General features: G+C 40.1%; 1 protein-coding gene across 1 annotated transcript in view; it reads left to right on the top strand.

Moving 5' to 3' along the window:
* Positions 1–16,635, top strand: part of grik3 (glutamate ionotropic receptor kainate type subunit 3) — a 74,810-nt gene that overhangs the window by 41,204 nt on the left and 16,971 nt on the right. The window contains exons 2-10 of the mRNA XM_076152672.1: positions 122–295; positions 519–776; positions 913–1,094; positions 3,178–3,231; positions 5,389–5,559; positions 6,552–6,695; positions 9,618–9,725; positions 12,336–12,449; positions 14,903–15,106. Of these exons, the coding sequence (XP_076008787.1) occupies positions 122–295; positions 519–776; positions 913–1,094; positions 3,178–3,231; positions 5,389–5,559; positions 6,552–6,695; positions 9,618–9,725; positions 12,336–12,449; positions 14,903–15,106 (1,409 nt within the window). The remainder of the gene's footprint in view (positions 1–121; positions 296–518; positions 777–912; positions 1,095–3,177; positions 3,232–5,388; positions 5,560–6,551; positions 6,696–9,617; positions 9,726–12,335; positions 12,450–14,902; positions 15,107–16,635) is intronic.

Genomic DNA, 16,635 nt, shown 5'->3' with positions numbered 1-16,635 from the left:
ACTGCAAATGCTGCTCAACATTTTCTCCATTGAGTTTCACCTGGATATGTGTGTGTATATATTAACTCCTTGGCTGTGATTATATTTCTAAGACATTGTTTCTTTCTCTTCTGGTTTCCAGGTGGGATTTTTGAACAAACTGAAGGACCTGTTTCACTTGTAAGCTCGGAGGAGCTCGCCTTTAAATTTGCAGTAAACAACATTAACAGAAACAGGACTTTGTTACCAAACACAACGTTAACATATGATATACAGAGGATTAATATCTACGACAGTTTTGAGGCATCAAGAAAAGGTGAGTGACAAGTTCTTGTTATTTGAGGATTGTGATCACACTTTGGATGAAGGCAACAAATGTGGCCAGTTAGTCAGGCTGGAAAAACACCATCTGCTTTATGTAGATTGACAATCTGTCATCAGCTCCAGACTGAACGTTAAAGTCTTACATTTACTTCCTCAACTTCTTGTGAATCATCACTGAACATGCTGCGTCTTCTTCTTGTCTCGCTCTCCTCTAGCTTGCGACCAGCTGTCTTTAGGTGTGGTTGCAATATTCGGGCCCTCACATAGCTCGTCCTCAAATGCCGTGCAGTCTATCTGCAATGCACTGGAGGTACCACACATTCAGGTGCGGTGGAAACATCATCCCATGGACAACAGGGACTCCTTTTATGCCAATCTGTATCCAGATTACTCATCACTAAGCTACGCTATCCTGGACCTGGTGCAGTACCTCAAATGGAAGACAGCCACTGTTGTGTATGACGACAGCACAGGTGAATGTACTGCATTTCTACTATTATAGTTAGTTTTTACATGTGCAATGCTCTCCCAGTTCCTCCTTGCATTTTTAATATCATTTGCACTTTTGGGCATGGCTTCATTTCAATTTGTGCTATTTGTGTTCATCAGGTCTCATCAGACTACAGGAGCTGATAATGGCCCCATCGAGATACAACATCAGACTAAAGATCCGCCAGCTACCCCTTGACTCGCAGGACACCAGACCCCTTCTCAAAGAAATGAAGAGAGGCCGGGAATTCCGTATTATCTTTGACTGCAGCCACCAAATGGCTGCCCAGATTCTCAAACAGGTTAGCGAGTTTCAGATTTACTATAAAAGCCCTCTGAAGGCTACATGCTCCTTTCTGTGTGTGGTCAGCTCACAGCACGGCTCGGGAGTTAATCAAATGTTACTGATGCCAACAATGTCTCATTAGATTAGATGAAAATGAAAATGAAAATATGAAAGGTAAAAGCACATCCATGTTTTCTCTTTTTGCCACACGTGCTCATGTTGGTTTGGATTTTTCGTTTTTTACTCACTGAGTTCTGGGAGGAGACGTCTGGCAGCCTGTTTATCAGTAACAATCAGGCAGCATAATTATATTTTATGTCAGGTATTATTTTGGACAGTTTGCTCATGCAGACTTGCTCAGACAAAGTTAATCACACAGTTTAATTCTGCTTGAATGTAATTCCTACTTCTTGAAACTAATCATTGGAGCAGTTACCCCCCGATGCGTCTTGGCAATTTCACTTTCTCACCTCCATCACCTGTTATTTCAACGTGTCTTTTAAAGGTATCATTATCTGTTCATGGTAAGTCTGTGTCTCTTCAGTCCTTGTTGGAAAGGCTCCAGAGTGTTCATACTCCAAAGGTATTGGGAGCACACATGCCATATAATGTATTGTTCTGATGTCACTTCAGTTTGCTGCACCACAGGTGAGCTGCATGCTTCTGGTCACAGCATTAACAAAACCCACCACCTTGTGCGCTGGTGTTGCGTACCTGTGACTGGGCTTTGGATTGTGCGCTCCTCCTACACACTCATCCAAGAAAATATGACCTTGTAATCAAAGGGTTTTGTGATGATATATAGCATTTCTACAACCCTGTATCTCCTGCCAATATGAATATTAATACATTTTTCTCAGTAGAATTCTGTAATTTTCCGTTAAATTATACACTGGGGGCAGAATTTGCACTGAATACCACTTACTTTTTGGCATTAGGCAGTAATTCAGATATTTATTATTAACTGAACCCTCTAAGATGACTACATACTTCCACTTTATTACAGTTTTACAAAAAATCTTTCCTTCCCCCAAAGCAGATTGAGAAGCATTTAATTTATGTAGATTTTGACTCCACTGCAAGAAATTCTTTGTACCCTCCTGTGTGTTTGAACTTCAATGTACCTTTTCATGAGGAAGAGCCTGCATTTCTCCTTGTTTACAACATATTGGGTCCTGTCTTTGCATCGACAAGCTCACCTGAACTCAACATCCCTCTGTCAGGTTTCATTTCTCCTCAAATTGGACAGGAGAAAATGGGATGTGTGTCCCTGGTGCATTTTAAAAGCATCAACTCCCTTTGTCCTCTGTTGTCATGTGTTTTCCTTTTATTTTTTTATTTAATGTGATGCTGCCACTGCAGGGAGCGAGGAGAGAATTGGAGATTGATAAAGACTATAATGGCAATGCAAAAGTAGCCATGAATGTTCATTGGATTGTTTACTCAATGGTGATGGAGTTGTTTTAAGCTATAAATGCAGCCTCTGAGAATAGTGAGTGATTACTTTAATTAATGAATACCCCAGCTCACAATACAAAACATGACACAAAGTCTCAATGTCATGTATTTAGCTTGATGTTTAAAGATGGAGAGGACAATTTTCCTTCGCATGAGCATAGGATCTTATTTATATAACCTTGGCTTTTCTTCCCGACAGATGGTACCATTTAATGGGAAGCACAGCCACCATGGGAACGTGGTGCTTTTGAATGTAGATTGACTGAAACAAGTGGCAGTGATGGAGCGTTCGGATGCGAGGCAAAGATTACCACGCTCTTTTGATTGAAGGCTCTCATGTCGCCCGAGATAACGTCACATGAGCCATTGCAAACCATTTAAATGCATGGAAAAGAATCAAATTGTTGCTCTTATCTACTTATAGTTCTGTGGGCCACATGGAGACAAAATCCGAACACAAAGCAGAAACTTTGCTTCTCTAAATAGTATAGACATTATGGTCATTAAAAGCTGTTGTGTGCGTCTCATTATTCTCTCTATTCCTTCTGACTGATGCTCTAACCTGACAGAATGACCATTTTCTCGGTCTTGTCCTCTTCATTTACACCTCTCTGCATTCCTCTGTCTCCTTCTCCTTCCAGGCACAGACCATGGGGATGATGACAGAGTATTACCACTATATCTTCACCACTCTGGTAATGTACCACCCTTGTTAATGCAAATAGAGTCTCATTTGTTCTCATCTCCCCACCGCTTCAGTTTTTGATGAATGGCAGCTAATTGCCAATGGGGCTTGGATCCAGTCCATAATATCAATTTTGTTTGACAAGTTGGAAGCATAATGGAGTCTTCAGTATGCCCCACTAAACACTCCACTCTGTAGTAAAGTCAACACAAGTCTTTGAGGTGGCAGCAGAAAGACAACAGATGCGGGAAGATACAGGATTAGAAGTGATTTTCCAATTTTAGTCTATGTCTATGTAAAGATCTACTCTACACTACTACACTACATGCAACTCATGTTCAGACGGATGTGAAGGGTTTGAAATCACTCAAGTTTGTGTGTACTGTCTCATCTATATCTATGCATACTAAGCTTATTGTTTTTGCATTTTACTTCAGTGTACCGTGTTTGTTACTGTCTCCTTAGGTTTCCACTATAATATAATGATTTAATCTGACTAATTCACTAAAGCGCAGCAGGGAACTGTTCAGTACTGCTCTTCACATAGATGCTGTCTGTCTGATGACAACAACCAGCATGCTCTATGCTGTTCCTTTCACTCCGCGTTATTGTCTCTGCTCAAGTCTCTCTTCTCACACACATAGACATATACACACACACTCTCGCTCTTTGTCTCTCGGCCAGTCTGTTGTGATAATACGATGTGACATACGGTTCCAGGCATGATGTGTGTCATCTTGCACGCTCGACAGCGTGGCAATGGCATTGTTCTGCCATGCGTCGTGTTAGTGTAGTATGTCTATTGCTTTACAAGGAAACCCAAAATTCTCTGCTTCGTGCCACACTGTACCCAGTTTCCATGCAGATTCTGCAGAAAATGACACTATTTAATCAACGATTAACTCAAACTTTTTCCAAATATTTTTCTTCAACAATACTATTTTCCCATGAAGATTGGTTATCTTTATATAATCAAACAGACTGTGGAACCTGAAGCTGCAGTAGACTGTCATGTTGATCGACACGCCATTAAGGAGATTATACTTGCTGGCTTGATTTGATCCAAAATGATCAACATGTGCATCAAATACACGGCAATACAATTTCCCTTCGATGGAATTTACTGATGTCTGTGTTTTATCTTCTGAGGTGAGGGAAATGCCGACGTATCAGAGCGTGAAAAAGCAACAGCAGAGTGGTATAGGGTAATAACTTCCGTGTCCTTTGAAATGAGCCTGTCATAGCTGCAGCCTTGGCACCCTTCATAGTCATATCGAATAATCTTAGCTGAGTACTTTCTTATGTTTGCCATCTCCGTAACACTTCTCTATGTGCTCAGTGTGCTCTCGGGGTAAACATTTGGTTGCATTACAATTGTAGGATTATGTTAATTTCATACTATATCTATGAGTACAAAGCAGCACCAGAGACAAAGTGACAAACCGTTCAGTACCAGTTACTTTGTGTTCTTAGATTTGAATGTAAGAAACTGGTGACCTGATCTAATTTACTGAGCAACAGTAATTTACTTTGATCTCTGTCCATAAAAAGAGATTATTGTGCTGCATGCATTGACTGGCGGCGACTGCTCCTTACTGTCTTACACGCTCTCGTTCCCTCAGCACTAACCCCACAGGGTGCTAATGAAACATCTATGTTCGTCCAAATGTCTTTTTCGAGCCCTCTGGCCCATTCCGACACGACATGTGTCAACATGTGACTTCACACTTCAGTGACAATGACTGCCCCAGAAATTAAAACAGCTCAAATTCAATTTGCTTTTTGCGTATGCACTGAATGTGCTGAATTATTCATTTGATCAGAGGATTGTTGTTTATTTTCCTTACACAAATTACTGCACTGTTTTGCTGTGCTGCTCAAAATGTACCACAAGCATGTAAGCTGTATCGATGGACTAAAAGGACTTTAATTTAAATTGTATTGAAAGAACGATATGGAAAGAGATTCCATCTCAAGAGCACTTTGTTTAGAACAGATTTGTTACACCCCCTTATGTACCACACTTAATTCTGTGGTATTCAAAACTCCTGTATTAACCCACACCTTCCCTTAATATAGCATCTCTTAAATTAACCGCAGTTGATTAAAGAGATGGAAGAATGCAGCAGACTAAATGACATTCTTCCTTATCGGTGTCTGTCAAAAGGACCTGATGGCCATTGACCTGGAGCCATATCGCTACTGTGGCGTCAACATGACCGGCTTCCGCATCCTCAACGTGGATAATCCACAGGTTGCTTCCATTGTGGAGAAATGGTCCATGGAGAGGCAGCTGCCACCTAAACCAGACTCAGGCCTCCTGGAGGGCATCATGACGGTGTGTTTTATTACTATTATCTGTCTTTCTGTCTCTACATAATGTATCTACTGTGGCTTATGTCCATAGTTACAATGTGCTATAACTGTAATAGTAACTCATACCATATGGTAACTGTATCATCCATACATGATCCAATTTATTAGGTATATCTATATGTCTTTGCAGAGAGTTTACTCCTCCAAACTATAGTTCATGTGTAAATAAAGGATTTGTGCTTTCTGATTTCAGAGATTTGGCTAAATCCCAGCTACAACTGTCAGTGGATAAAATGCATTTTAAGAGGGTTTTTCCTTTTTTTAAACCTGTATAAACTCTTTTTTTCCTTTGATTTGGTCTGAAAACAATCCTGGATTCTCTTCTATTCTAGTAGCAGGGCATATATCAGTAAACACAAATCCGTTCAGTCATATGCATGGCCTCATCTGTTATTATAGGCATTACTGTGTTATTGGTGATGTAGATCCTTGCAAATCTTTTCATATTTGGCATATAAAGGGGAGCTCAGTTTGCATATATCCTTTCATAAGTTTAAATCTAATACTGTAGTGTAGGGAACCCCTCCAGAATATTACAAATAATACAAAAAAAATTTACTGTCTATTAAAACTTTATTGCTTTTTGTTAATATTCCATAAAGAATATTTTTTCTATCAAGCTGTGTTTATTTAATATTAATATTTTATTGTGCACACACACTTCCAAGTTTCATTACTTGGAATAAACTTTATAAAAATGATTTTCACCGTTTGTTTAATGATATTTAAACTATATTAGTGGTTTTAATATATTATTGAACTAGAAATGGTATTCATGAGCTACAAGTCAAATATTGAGGAAATGCAATTTTATGTCAAATGATACAAGAGATGATGATGAGAATTAATACATATTTCTTCTTTTTGTTTTGGACCGACTTATCAGATTTCCTTTGGATCGTTGTATGTCTGTTTACAACCGTCAGCTGAAATAATGTTCACCCCTTATTCCAGACAGATGCAGCTCTGACCTATGATGCGGTCCACATTGTATCCGTCTCATACCAGCATGCTCCACAGATGACCGTCAACTCGCTGCAGTGCCATCGCCACAAACCCTGGAGATTTGGAGGACGATTCATGAGTTTCATCAAAGAGGTGATGGGACACCTTTGGCATGTTGCCGTTTGATGTATGTGTTGTTTATGTTTCAGCATATTGATTGAGTGGTGAACACGACAAGAGGAGGAGAACTGTGTAGTAGACGGTGTAGTCATTTGAGGTGTAGATATTTACCTATCAAGTCAATCCTATCCACAAACAAAGCAAACAGATAGACACAGCCTTGATAGACACATCAAAGCAATGCTGTTGTCAGATTTTTAAATTACCCGTATTCATAACCTATTTTCCAGAAAGCAAATAGTGTAACCTTTGGAAAGCACACCTTGTGTAATTGGTTCTTATTTCATCTAATGTGGGGGTCTGACAGTGCCTCAGAATAGACAAAGCAGGATGTGGAAAATGGCAGATAAAGGGTGTGCAGAGATGCTCAAACAACAAAAGTATCTGTATCTGTCTTGGGTGTGGTGAAGACAGAACAGTTAAAAGATTCAAGGATGTAACACTGCTTCTGCCTCTTACTATGCCATTGTTACTATATTGACTCCTGTATCTAGTTCACACAGGCTTTGCCCTCTAAGGTTGAACTGTGCATGTACACACAGACTAAATGCAATCCATCTCTATGTCCTTACAAAAGCTCTGTGCTGAAAACAAATGATGTCTACTCGACAGCTATGGCTTCTACAATGGTCCTGGTGGAGTCACTGGCTTTTTTTAAGCCACATTGCGTGATATTGTGCCCCTGGCACTTGTGACCAGTTTCAAGCATGGTTGTTGGCAGTGGTAGACCTATTTTGCAGTGATCCCCTCAATGGAGCTTTCTGGTAATGGCAATGAGACAGTGCCTGTCATTGGTCTCCTGTGTCGTGCCCCCGCTCGCCCATCCAGAGAATGATGCCATTTTCAAAATGGTGCTCTGGCATTCTTCTCCACCGATGTGTTGTCATGTCCCCATGTATTCTAGCTCCCCCAATGTCACATTAAAGAGTAAAATTCCTTCTTCGCTGAGCCCCCAGGTTACAATCAGACTAAGCTGCTGTTTTGGCAGAGAACCACCTTCAATGTCATAAAAAGCACATTATCCCACTGTCATAACATTGCCTGCACCCTGCGTGGTTTCTGAAGAGAGGCAGTAGAACTGTGCGTTAGCAGGGTTTCTCACATATCTTTATTCTTACCTGATTTTCAGCCAATTGCCCAAACTTAATTAAACAGTATGAATTCCATGCTATACGGCTTTGCCCTCCTCTTCAACCAGCCCCCAGTATCAGACTACAAATATAAAACATGATTCATGCTTATCATTTATTACAACTCCACTGGATGCTCTGGTAACTATGACTATTTTCCACATATCCCCAAAATGTGGAGACTATGAATGTGGTGTAACGTCTTCTTCTTTTACCCCATGAGTTCTAGTTGTTTAAGCACTGTCACTATAATGGTAACACTTATTGAGTGAATTCTCTCCAGAAGAAACCAATTGTGCCTAGTGATGACAAAGGTGGCTACAGGATGGGGGCCTAAACATCTTTTGAAGTAGTTATTTTTATTCTGGAAGTCCTTGGGCCAAATTCCCTAGTTTAGACAGATAAATAGTAATAAGACCTGACAAAGCATAATCAAACTCCCAACCCTTGGTTCTGGCCCCTTTTGTTAGACTAAGTGGCCACCTGAAGACAAACTGAACACCCCCTCCAGCTATACTCAAAGACTACTGTAGTACTGTACTGCTGTTGCATGGGGCAACCGTAGCCACAGCAAAGAAGAAAAACGACATTGCTCTTCATATACATACATAGGAGTGGGTTATTAAAACACAGCTATGGCGTGATTTATGCTTGCTTCAGGACGGGCTTCTAGCATATACCGAAGGTCAAATTGGCTCCTTGAATGTGGGGTGGGTGAGGCATTTAATGTCACTCTCTGAATTAGAGCTGTTTGAACATGCCAGCCGTCTCTACAGCCACATGCCACATGGAATGAGGATTTAGAAATTGAGTGTGCCACAAATTTCCCCTTGAAGCTTCTTACAACAACAACTTCTGACAAGCGTCAGGGCAGGCAGGACAGAGCTATTGCTTATAGGGTTGTCAACAGTTTAGGTTTTAAATATGGCAAAGGTGATGCTACCCGTCACACAGCGATTGATCATCTGATTGTACTATACCTACAACAGTGAAGACCTATGGCTAATGTCACAGACTGTGACTGAATGGAAATGACAAAGCCATATTTGGTTTTGGCCAAAACACCACAACACACAAAGATAAGGGGGTCCTGCAATAATGGCTGAGCATCTAACAGATGACTGAACAGAGATAAACAGATGGATTAGCTTTTTCAGTGCTGAAAAATTGGTACCTTTGTTAGTAATCTATGAGAAGGATGTGCATATAGAAGACACTTATGTCTTCTATATGCACATCCTGTGTCCTGTTACCATTTACACACACGTGTAAATTTCTGCATTTTCCCCCTCCTGGGGAATCAAGCAAATGAGATGGCTGTTAATTAACTCTTTAGTCTAGTGGGAAAATATAATGGCTGCCTTTAGATACCAAATGTAATTAAAAAGAGAATTTCTGCCACACAGAACTGTATGTTTACATGTTTGGCGTTTAAAATGTGGCCGTACGTTTGGATGTGAATGTACTTCTCAGTCAAAGATAGAGGCTGATGTAGTTTGTGGAAGGTAAGGATTATTTTGTACATTTGTGATTGTTTAGTAATTTGTGTTATAAAGTGTAGGCTGTCAGATTTGCTGTCCTGCCCCATGTGAGTACAATAGGTGGGATACATAATAAGGTACAGCAGCTTTTCTATTGATTACGTTATGTTTTAGAGGTGTTGAGACTATCAGGTTATCAATGCTTATAAAATCTTAGAAATTTGCAGCTTATCGCATGAATATGTTTGATATGAGTGTTCATTTTAAGGTGTGTTATTTTTCAGTCGCACTGGGATGGTTTGACGGGCAGATTGTCTTTCAACAAGACAACTGGTCTACGTACAGACTTTGACCTGGATATCATCGCTCTAAAGGAAGACGGCCTGGAAAAGGTAACATAACGCGGATTTTGCTTTGTTGTAAATTTTACTTTTGTGTATTATGATACGGATTATATCTTGAAAAGTGTCATAAATATTTGTTGTTGCCAGTAAAACATTTGAATTTACCTGTCAACACTCTTGATAGGATTAACACAAGGCTAGAATGCTAAATGGTAAATTGTCTGTACTTATATATCACTTTTCTCCAAAGCTCTTTATAATGACCTCGCATTCACCATTTATGCACTGATGGCACTGGCAAACCATGCAAGGAGCCAACCTGCCCATTAGGGGTTCAGATAGGGGTTCAGTGTCTTGTTCAACGACACAGCAGTGCTGCAGCAAGAGAGTAGATTAGAAGTAGGTGAAAGTGTTTTTTGCACGTGAAAGCACTGCAAATTATTCGCCGTAGAAATAAGAACATAGAAAATAGTATACGTCACATTTAATACTTTGTTCTAGACGCATCTGTCCCATGCTGGTTATGAAGCAGAAATGTCTGTGATGACAAAGCCATGTAGATATTCTAAAAGATATTTTCTTCTTGATGTGAAATGGATAATGCAAATTTGACAGTATCATTTACCTCCTAACAAGGAAGCAAATTGGCTGTTTCAACATAAGCATAAGTTAGTGGATCATAAAGCAAATTGGATTAGGGTTCACATTAGGGTGTTAATTGCGCTCTCTTAATGATAATTCGAGGTGATGCCCAAAATGCTGTTTGGTGGTAATGAGCTGTATAAACATGTTTTACAAAACGAGAGAAAAAGAACTAAAAGGTTGGTAATGTAAAACTTGTTTTATTATACTAGAAGGGAAAGTACCCTCTGGGCTATAACAGCTTTTCTCTACTGGAGGGCTTTCATACATTATGAATATATCAAATAGGGATAAGTCCCATTATGACTTCCTCAAGTACTCCCTGAAGGATGAAGACTGTATAATAGCTGGGGCTTTTCAGCGTGTAACCCTCATGTACAAGAATGGAGCTGCAGCTTTTAAATTGTTCGTCTCCCTTTTACTCGCATCTTGTCCTGCGGTCAATTAAGTGGAGGAATTGTCATCTGGCAAGAAAGTGTTTTATGCCAATCTAACATCTCATCACTCTTGACAAATCCGTTGCACAAGCATGTTCACATTTATCCAGCAGGGTGGCACAGATTGCACATTTTCTCCTGCGTATATCCATGGAATCGGCTTTAACTGTTTAAGCTTGTTACGATGTGGACTTTTCTCAACTAATCCACTGTAATTGAATATTAGCCCAAGTTTGAGCTCATCCTGGAATTACAGAAAGATCCTCAGAGTGCCATGTTCTCTCAGCGCTGACATGTTCGGGAGGGTGACATAAACCGAATGTTCTCTCCTTGGTTGCATGAGTAAATAACTTTTGAATGGAGTCTTTTGCTAATCATGTGTAATGAATTGAGCTAATTGTAATTGGGTACAATTAGAAAGAATTTCACAACGCGGAAAAGCACAGGGATATTTTTAAATCTCTCTCCTGGAGTCTTTCTAGCTAGTGTGACAAGCTGTAACTAATGTGCTTTTCAAATTAGAGCACATGCCCCCCTCTGGATTAGACAGGACGTTTAGAGATGTTTTTCATGCTTTTTGTGACGGGCTTGTATGTCTTTGAATGGATCCACCTCAAGCACCAACATCAGTGAATATTAAAACTGCATCTGGGGTAATAGAGGGAGCGGGAAGGGTGAGAAATAGGGTTTGACGGGGGACGACTTGCAAATTCAAATTGTTGGCGACTGCCACATGACTGTTTGTGTTAATGATATTTTCAGAGTGCATACAGTTCCCCCTACCCTTTATTTGTTCAAATCCATTGGCTTACTTTAAAATGACTTTCAAAATGTAATCTAATAGCTCATACTGCCAAGCCTATTAAGCCAATGTTGTGTGTTCTTTCAAAAATACTTATTTCTCTTTTTGCGATATAGAAATGGATACAAAACTATCAAAACTGAAAATGCGAGAAGATAATCGTACAAAAACGGACATGATTTTCTATTGTAGAAATCTCAGTCAGACGTGTGTTTGCACACACCCACACACACCGTAGGCAGAACGTCACAATACAAGCACAGGATCACAGTCATTGCATTTCATTTTACCCTAAGGAGGTTAACCAATGTGGAAAGCATTTTAGAAAATAAAATGATTCCTTAACATTGTGAAATAGGGTGTTTTTGATAATGCTGCCACTTTCTTCAAAATTAATGCTCCAATTTTACTTAAAAAAAACAAAAAAACACTTTGAATAGGTGTGATCAATTTGGTCCCAGTGCAAATTGGGATCTGGATCTGATGGACTAAATTATTAGTATTATGATCAATTCTCAAGACAAATGTTTCAATTATATTACCATGCCATCCATCCAATGTTTCCTGTGCTTATTTGTGTTTCCTGCAAGGCTTACACTTAATGGCCCCATATTTTTCCAAAAAAAAAAACACTCTGTCCTGGTGATACAAAGGTGACTCACCCAATCATCTAATGCTGGCACTAATGTTAGAGATGGGTTAGCGGTGGAGTCTGCTGAGGTCATAGCCCACCATTTGTAACAGAACACTTAGCTACATGGCTTTCATCTTCCTCAGGTTGGGAAATGGAGTGCATCCGGGGGTCTCAACATCACGGAAGTGCCCAAGCGAAAAGGGATGAACATCAGCGATTCCCTGGCAAACCGCTCCCTTGTCATCACCACAATCCTGGTAGGTCCCCCCCTCCCCCCAATATAATTCCTCTAGCGAGCCATTTCCTCCATTTTTGGCACACATACAATAGACTAGTCCTTTACTTACATTTTGGGATAAAAAAGAGAACTGAAATGTAGTTAACATTGTCAGATGTTGGGGTCTTGTTGGAGCTATCAGAGAGGTGCCGACACACATGTTCCCCATTTGCCTTATCGGAACAGATATGCAATCTACAGTGCCGAACATAACATTACGCCTATATTGGGCCACAAGGCTGTAATTATGACAAGTGAGGTCAAGGAGACATAATTAATATCTATCCGGTGCCAGCTGTGTTCATCGTCTCTCAAAGAAAAGAACGGGAATACAGCTTTGCAAGGCAGTGCAATTGTTTCCATTGCTTTCAAATGTGTTTTATGTCGTCCTTGGTGAGTAATTCTAACATTTTAATAGCATTTTAAGTTTTGTAAAGATAAGAACTTTCTTTCATCTATCCTTAAAATGCACTTGAATATTTTTTTGACATGTTCGTTGGTTTGTTATTCCACCGGGAGCCATTAGTTGAAGATCATAAAACTGCCTACTCTCCAAACTGCTGAAGAGTTTCATCTTTAATATCAATCTCATCTCTTAGCGTAATGACATTGCATCAAACTGATTTCAGTGATGCATGAACAAGACGTCTGACAGCTTTATAGTGATAACTTTGTCGAAGAGATTAAGGGACTTAATGTGTTTTCCCCCTTACATTAATTGTTTGCACTCCATTGCCTGTAATGTCTCTGCACAGGCTCGCCTCCCTCCTCTTTCTGTTATGCACGCCCATGCTGCGACTGTGAGGGTAGAACTGGTGTAAACACTTTGATTTGAGTTCAAACCTTAGGGAATAGCAAGAATTGGAGGGCTAGAAACAGATGGTAATGACTTTTCCCCTTAACATGCAAACTTTTTGATCAAGTTAATTGGACAAGTTGAGCAAAGTTTGTGGCTGAGCTCTTGTTCCCTAAATGCATTGTCATCAAGTATTCATAACTTATTACTTATTTAAGAGGCCATTCTAATTGTAATGTCCAACTGGTTTGGTTTTGATGGCAAACAATTACAAATGTTTATACTTCTGCTGTATGGGTTAGATTTGATGTTAGTTGGTTTAAACTGTTCTTTAGCGGCAACAGACTGTGTAATTGGTATCCACATCCACATTGCAACATCATGTCGTATTTTTGCACTCCCCCATGGCTCCCCACTTTCCCCATAAAAAAACAATTTCCGGAGGAAAAAAAGAAAGCTGTGATTTCTTATGTCCTTTTTCCTACGCCCCCTGGAATCTTAACCTTTCCAGGCACTAAGAAAGTCTCTTCAGCTTCTTCAGCATTTTGACCGAAAAAAAAAAAAAAAATCTAAATCACATCTCACAGAAATTACAAAGAAACAAGATAAAAGTAAAATGGTGTCTTGTCCTCATGCCTTTATGCCAATTTATTCTGCACGTCTCCTTTCCAACACTGATTCAAACACTACCTATGCGGTACAGAAAATTCCAAAGTTTGTGGTCTCATCAAGTGGAAAAATGTGATGGAAATGCAAACACAAATGAGTCAAGTTCAGTTTTTGCAGACAATTTGGCCAACACGCTCTATTAGACTATATCTTTGTACTTAGTACCACATAAGCTACAGTTGGACAACCCAAAGCAAGTTTCACCATCAGTATAGAATCAATTACTCTGCTTCTGAACACAGTTTGTGAACTATACATCTCACTACTGGAAGCAATTAATTCAATTACATCCTTTGCACAAATGGACCAACATGTTTTGAAATGCACAGCAAGATACGCAAGTCTATCTATCTGAGAAACGAGCCATTCTGTGTCAGTCGTTGTCAGTGCAGGCATAAGCTCAGTTGCTCTCCCTTGTGGGTTCAGTGACAATTGATGAAGGCAACATCATGGGCATGTTCCATTTCACTGCTGCATTCTGTTCCTAATCAAGCTTTTATACAGCCCAAATTATGAGCAGCCAGGCAGGATATTACAGGGCAGTAAAGAGTGTCAGCTACCTGACCATAAAATGAACCAAACTGTACGGTGGCTATATAGGTCAACACACAGCAGTGGAGAGAGAGGAGATGTTAGGTGAAGCTAGCTCAGCATTGCAGGCACACTAGATGCATAAACAAAAAAAATAGTGTATATTATTTCCCGTTACTAGATAAGACATGTATATGCTTTCTCATTAACTTGCATTTCTCTTACCTATTACAATAATGTAAAAACCTCAGCCCTCTTTCATATTTGAACACCCTCAGTTGCCACACGCTGAAATTGAATCTGCTGTCACTGCCTGTTAAATGCAACATCAACTCATCAGCTCAGATCACTTCGCTTCAATTAAGTGCACATGCTAAAACAAATTGAAAACGCTGACCTCACCGTTGCCTTTCATTTGATGTTTTGGGTCTGTGCAGGAAGAGCCATATGTCATGCTTAAGAAGTCTGACAAAGCACTGGTTGGGAACGATCGCTTTGAAGGCTTCTGCATCGACTTGCTTAAGGAACTGTCCAGCGTCCTGGGCTTCTCTTATGAGATCCGACTGGTCCCTGATGGGAAATATGGCTCTCAGGACGAAAAGGGCCAGTGGAATGGCATGGTCAGGGAACTAATAGAACACGTAAGTCTTACACCTACATCCCGACAATGTTTGCACCTCATTCTGTACATTATTGTTTCTTTTTATTATCTCTTTTACATCTTTATAATACTGTACAGTAAATGTATTTTAGATCATCATGGACACTGACAAAATCATGGCATTGAAATGAATTGTGGGTAATGTCCTCCACTGTAGACAGTGATACAGTTGTGATTGAGTACAAGACAGGAAAAGCCCGCAAAGCTGTCAGTTACATTTATGGCATGACGCCGTCAAGGTTACATTAAAGTTACAAGTGTGTTGATGCCATTCAGTGAGACAAGCCACTGCCAAAGACCGATGAAGTGCAGTACTCAGGGTGAGCATGTATTGTAAGGATGCAAGAGACCATATCAGCAATCACAAATTCCTGAGAGACACTGGACAATCACAGCTGTCTGTGTCAAACTCAAAGCATCAACAGCCATTAAACAGCCTCACATTGAAGTGATGGTGGCAATTCTCTGCTGGCATCTCATAAGTGTCCCTGTCAGTGCTCACTCTTTGTCCTCAGCCCCTTTGGGTCAGTGCTGTTCTCGGCTGAAAACTTGTAATAGCTTAAGTGGCATTTAGTGGAGGGAATCATATGGCGAGAGTCAATGGCTTGGTGCTGAAGGGTTGGGGAAGGTGTGCTCCCTCTGCAGCACTTTATTCCTCCATCCAAGCATTTTGCAAGATCATTGCTGATAAGAGTAACCTTGAGGGGAACAAATGGATTACTGAAGGCAAAAAGTGCGGCAGGGGAAGAGTTGCAAGCCTCCATCATAAAGCAGCACATATGTTCATTATTTTGATGTTGTTTTTTTGCTTTGAACAGAGAAGGCAAGAGCAGCCATGGGGAGTCTTGTTTGTTGTATTGCAGCTTAAACTGAAAGAAACTTTGCAATTATTGTACCATCCATTGTGTGATTAAGAACTCGGCACAGAACAAATGTACAAATCTTTCTGTCGTAGAAATACCCTTAATGTATTTTGCTGCTTATTTTTGCATGTCCAACTGAAGCTCTCAACTGAAGCCAAATGCTAGGAACTTCTAAGAGACACATAAGCACACCCATACTTACCTGGGAGCAGCAGATGATGGAGAAAGAGACATATACAGTAGATAGAGTGAGAGAAATGTTTATAATATCAAGCAAATGATTGCACTTTACAAAACTGAATTGCATTTTGGAGTGCCTTTTAACCTTTTGAGGTCTATTGCCTTTATAAATAGCAGCAGGAGTGCAGATTAGATCTATTCTGCTAGTTATTGCTTTTACTGCTCCTTATCGCATGACCAAGGATGCATGACCGCTTCTTTGTGGATTTTTAGCCGGCTCTATTTTGTGCTCCAGTGGTTCCCTAGCCCGTGTCTGTATGGATAAGCTGATCGAGATTCAGCTGACGAGAAATGTCAAGTTTAAGGCAGCTCCAGACGGACCCAGGGACGCTATGAGTGGACAATATCACTAGAGATTCCACAAACTTTCACTTGCAAAATTTCACTATTTCCATGAAAATATCTG

This window comes from Genypterus blacodes, unplaced genomic scaffold, assembly GCF_046128005.1.
Source record: "Genypterus blacodes isolate CSIRO-AG114 ecotype Tasmania unplaced genomic scaffold, CSIRO-AGI_Gbla_v1 ptg000057l_1, whole genome shotgun sequence".
Classification (NCBI taxonomy): domain Eukaryota; kingdom Metazoa; phylum Chordata; class Actinopteri; order Ophidiiformes; family Ophidiidae; genus Genypterus; species Genypterus blacodes.
The sequence above is the reverse complement of the archived record's forward strand: the minus strand, read 5'-3'. Positions and strand labels throughout refer to the sequence as shown.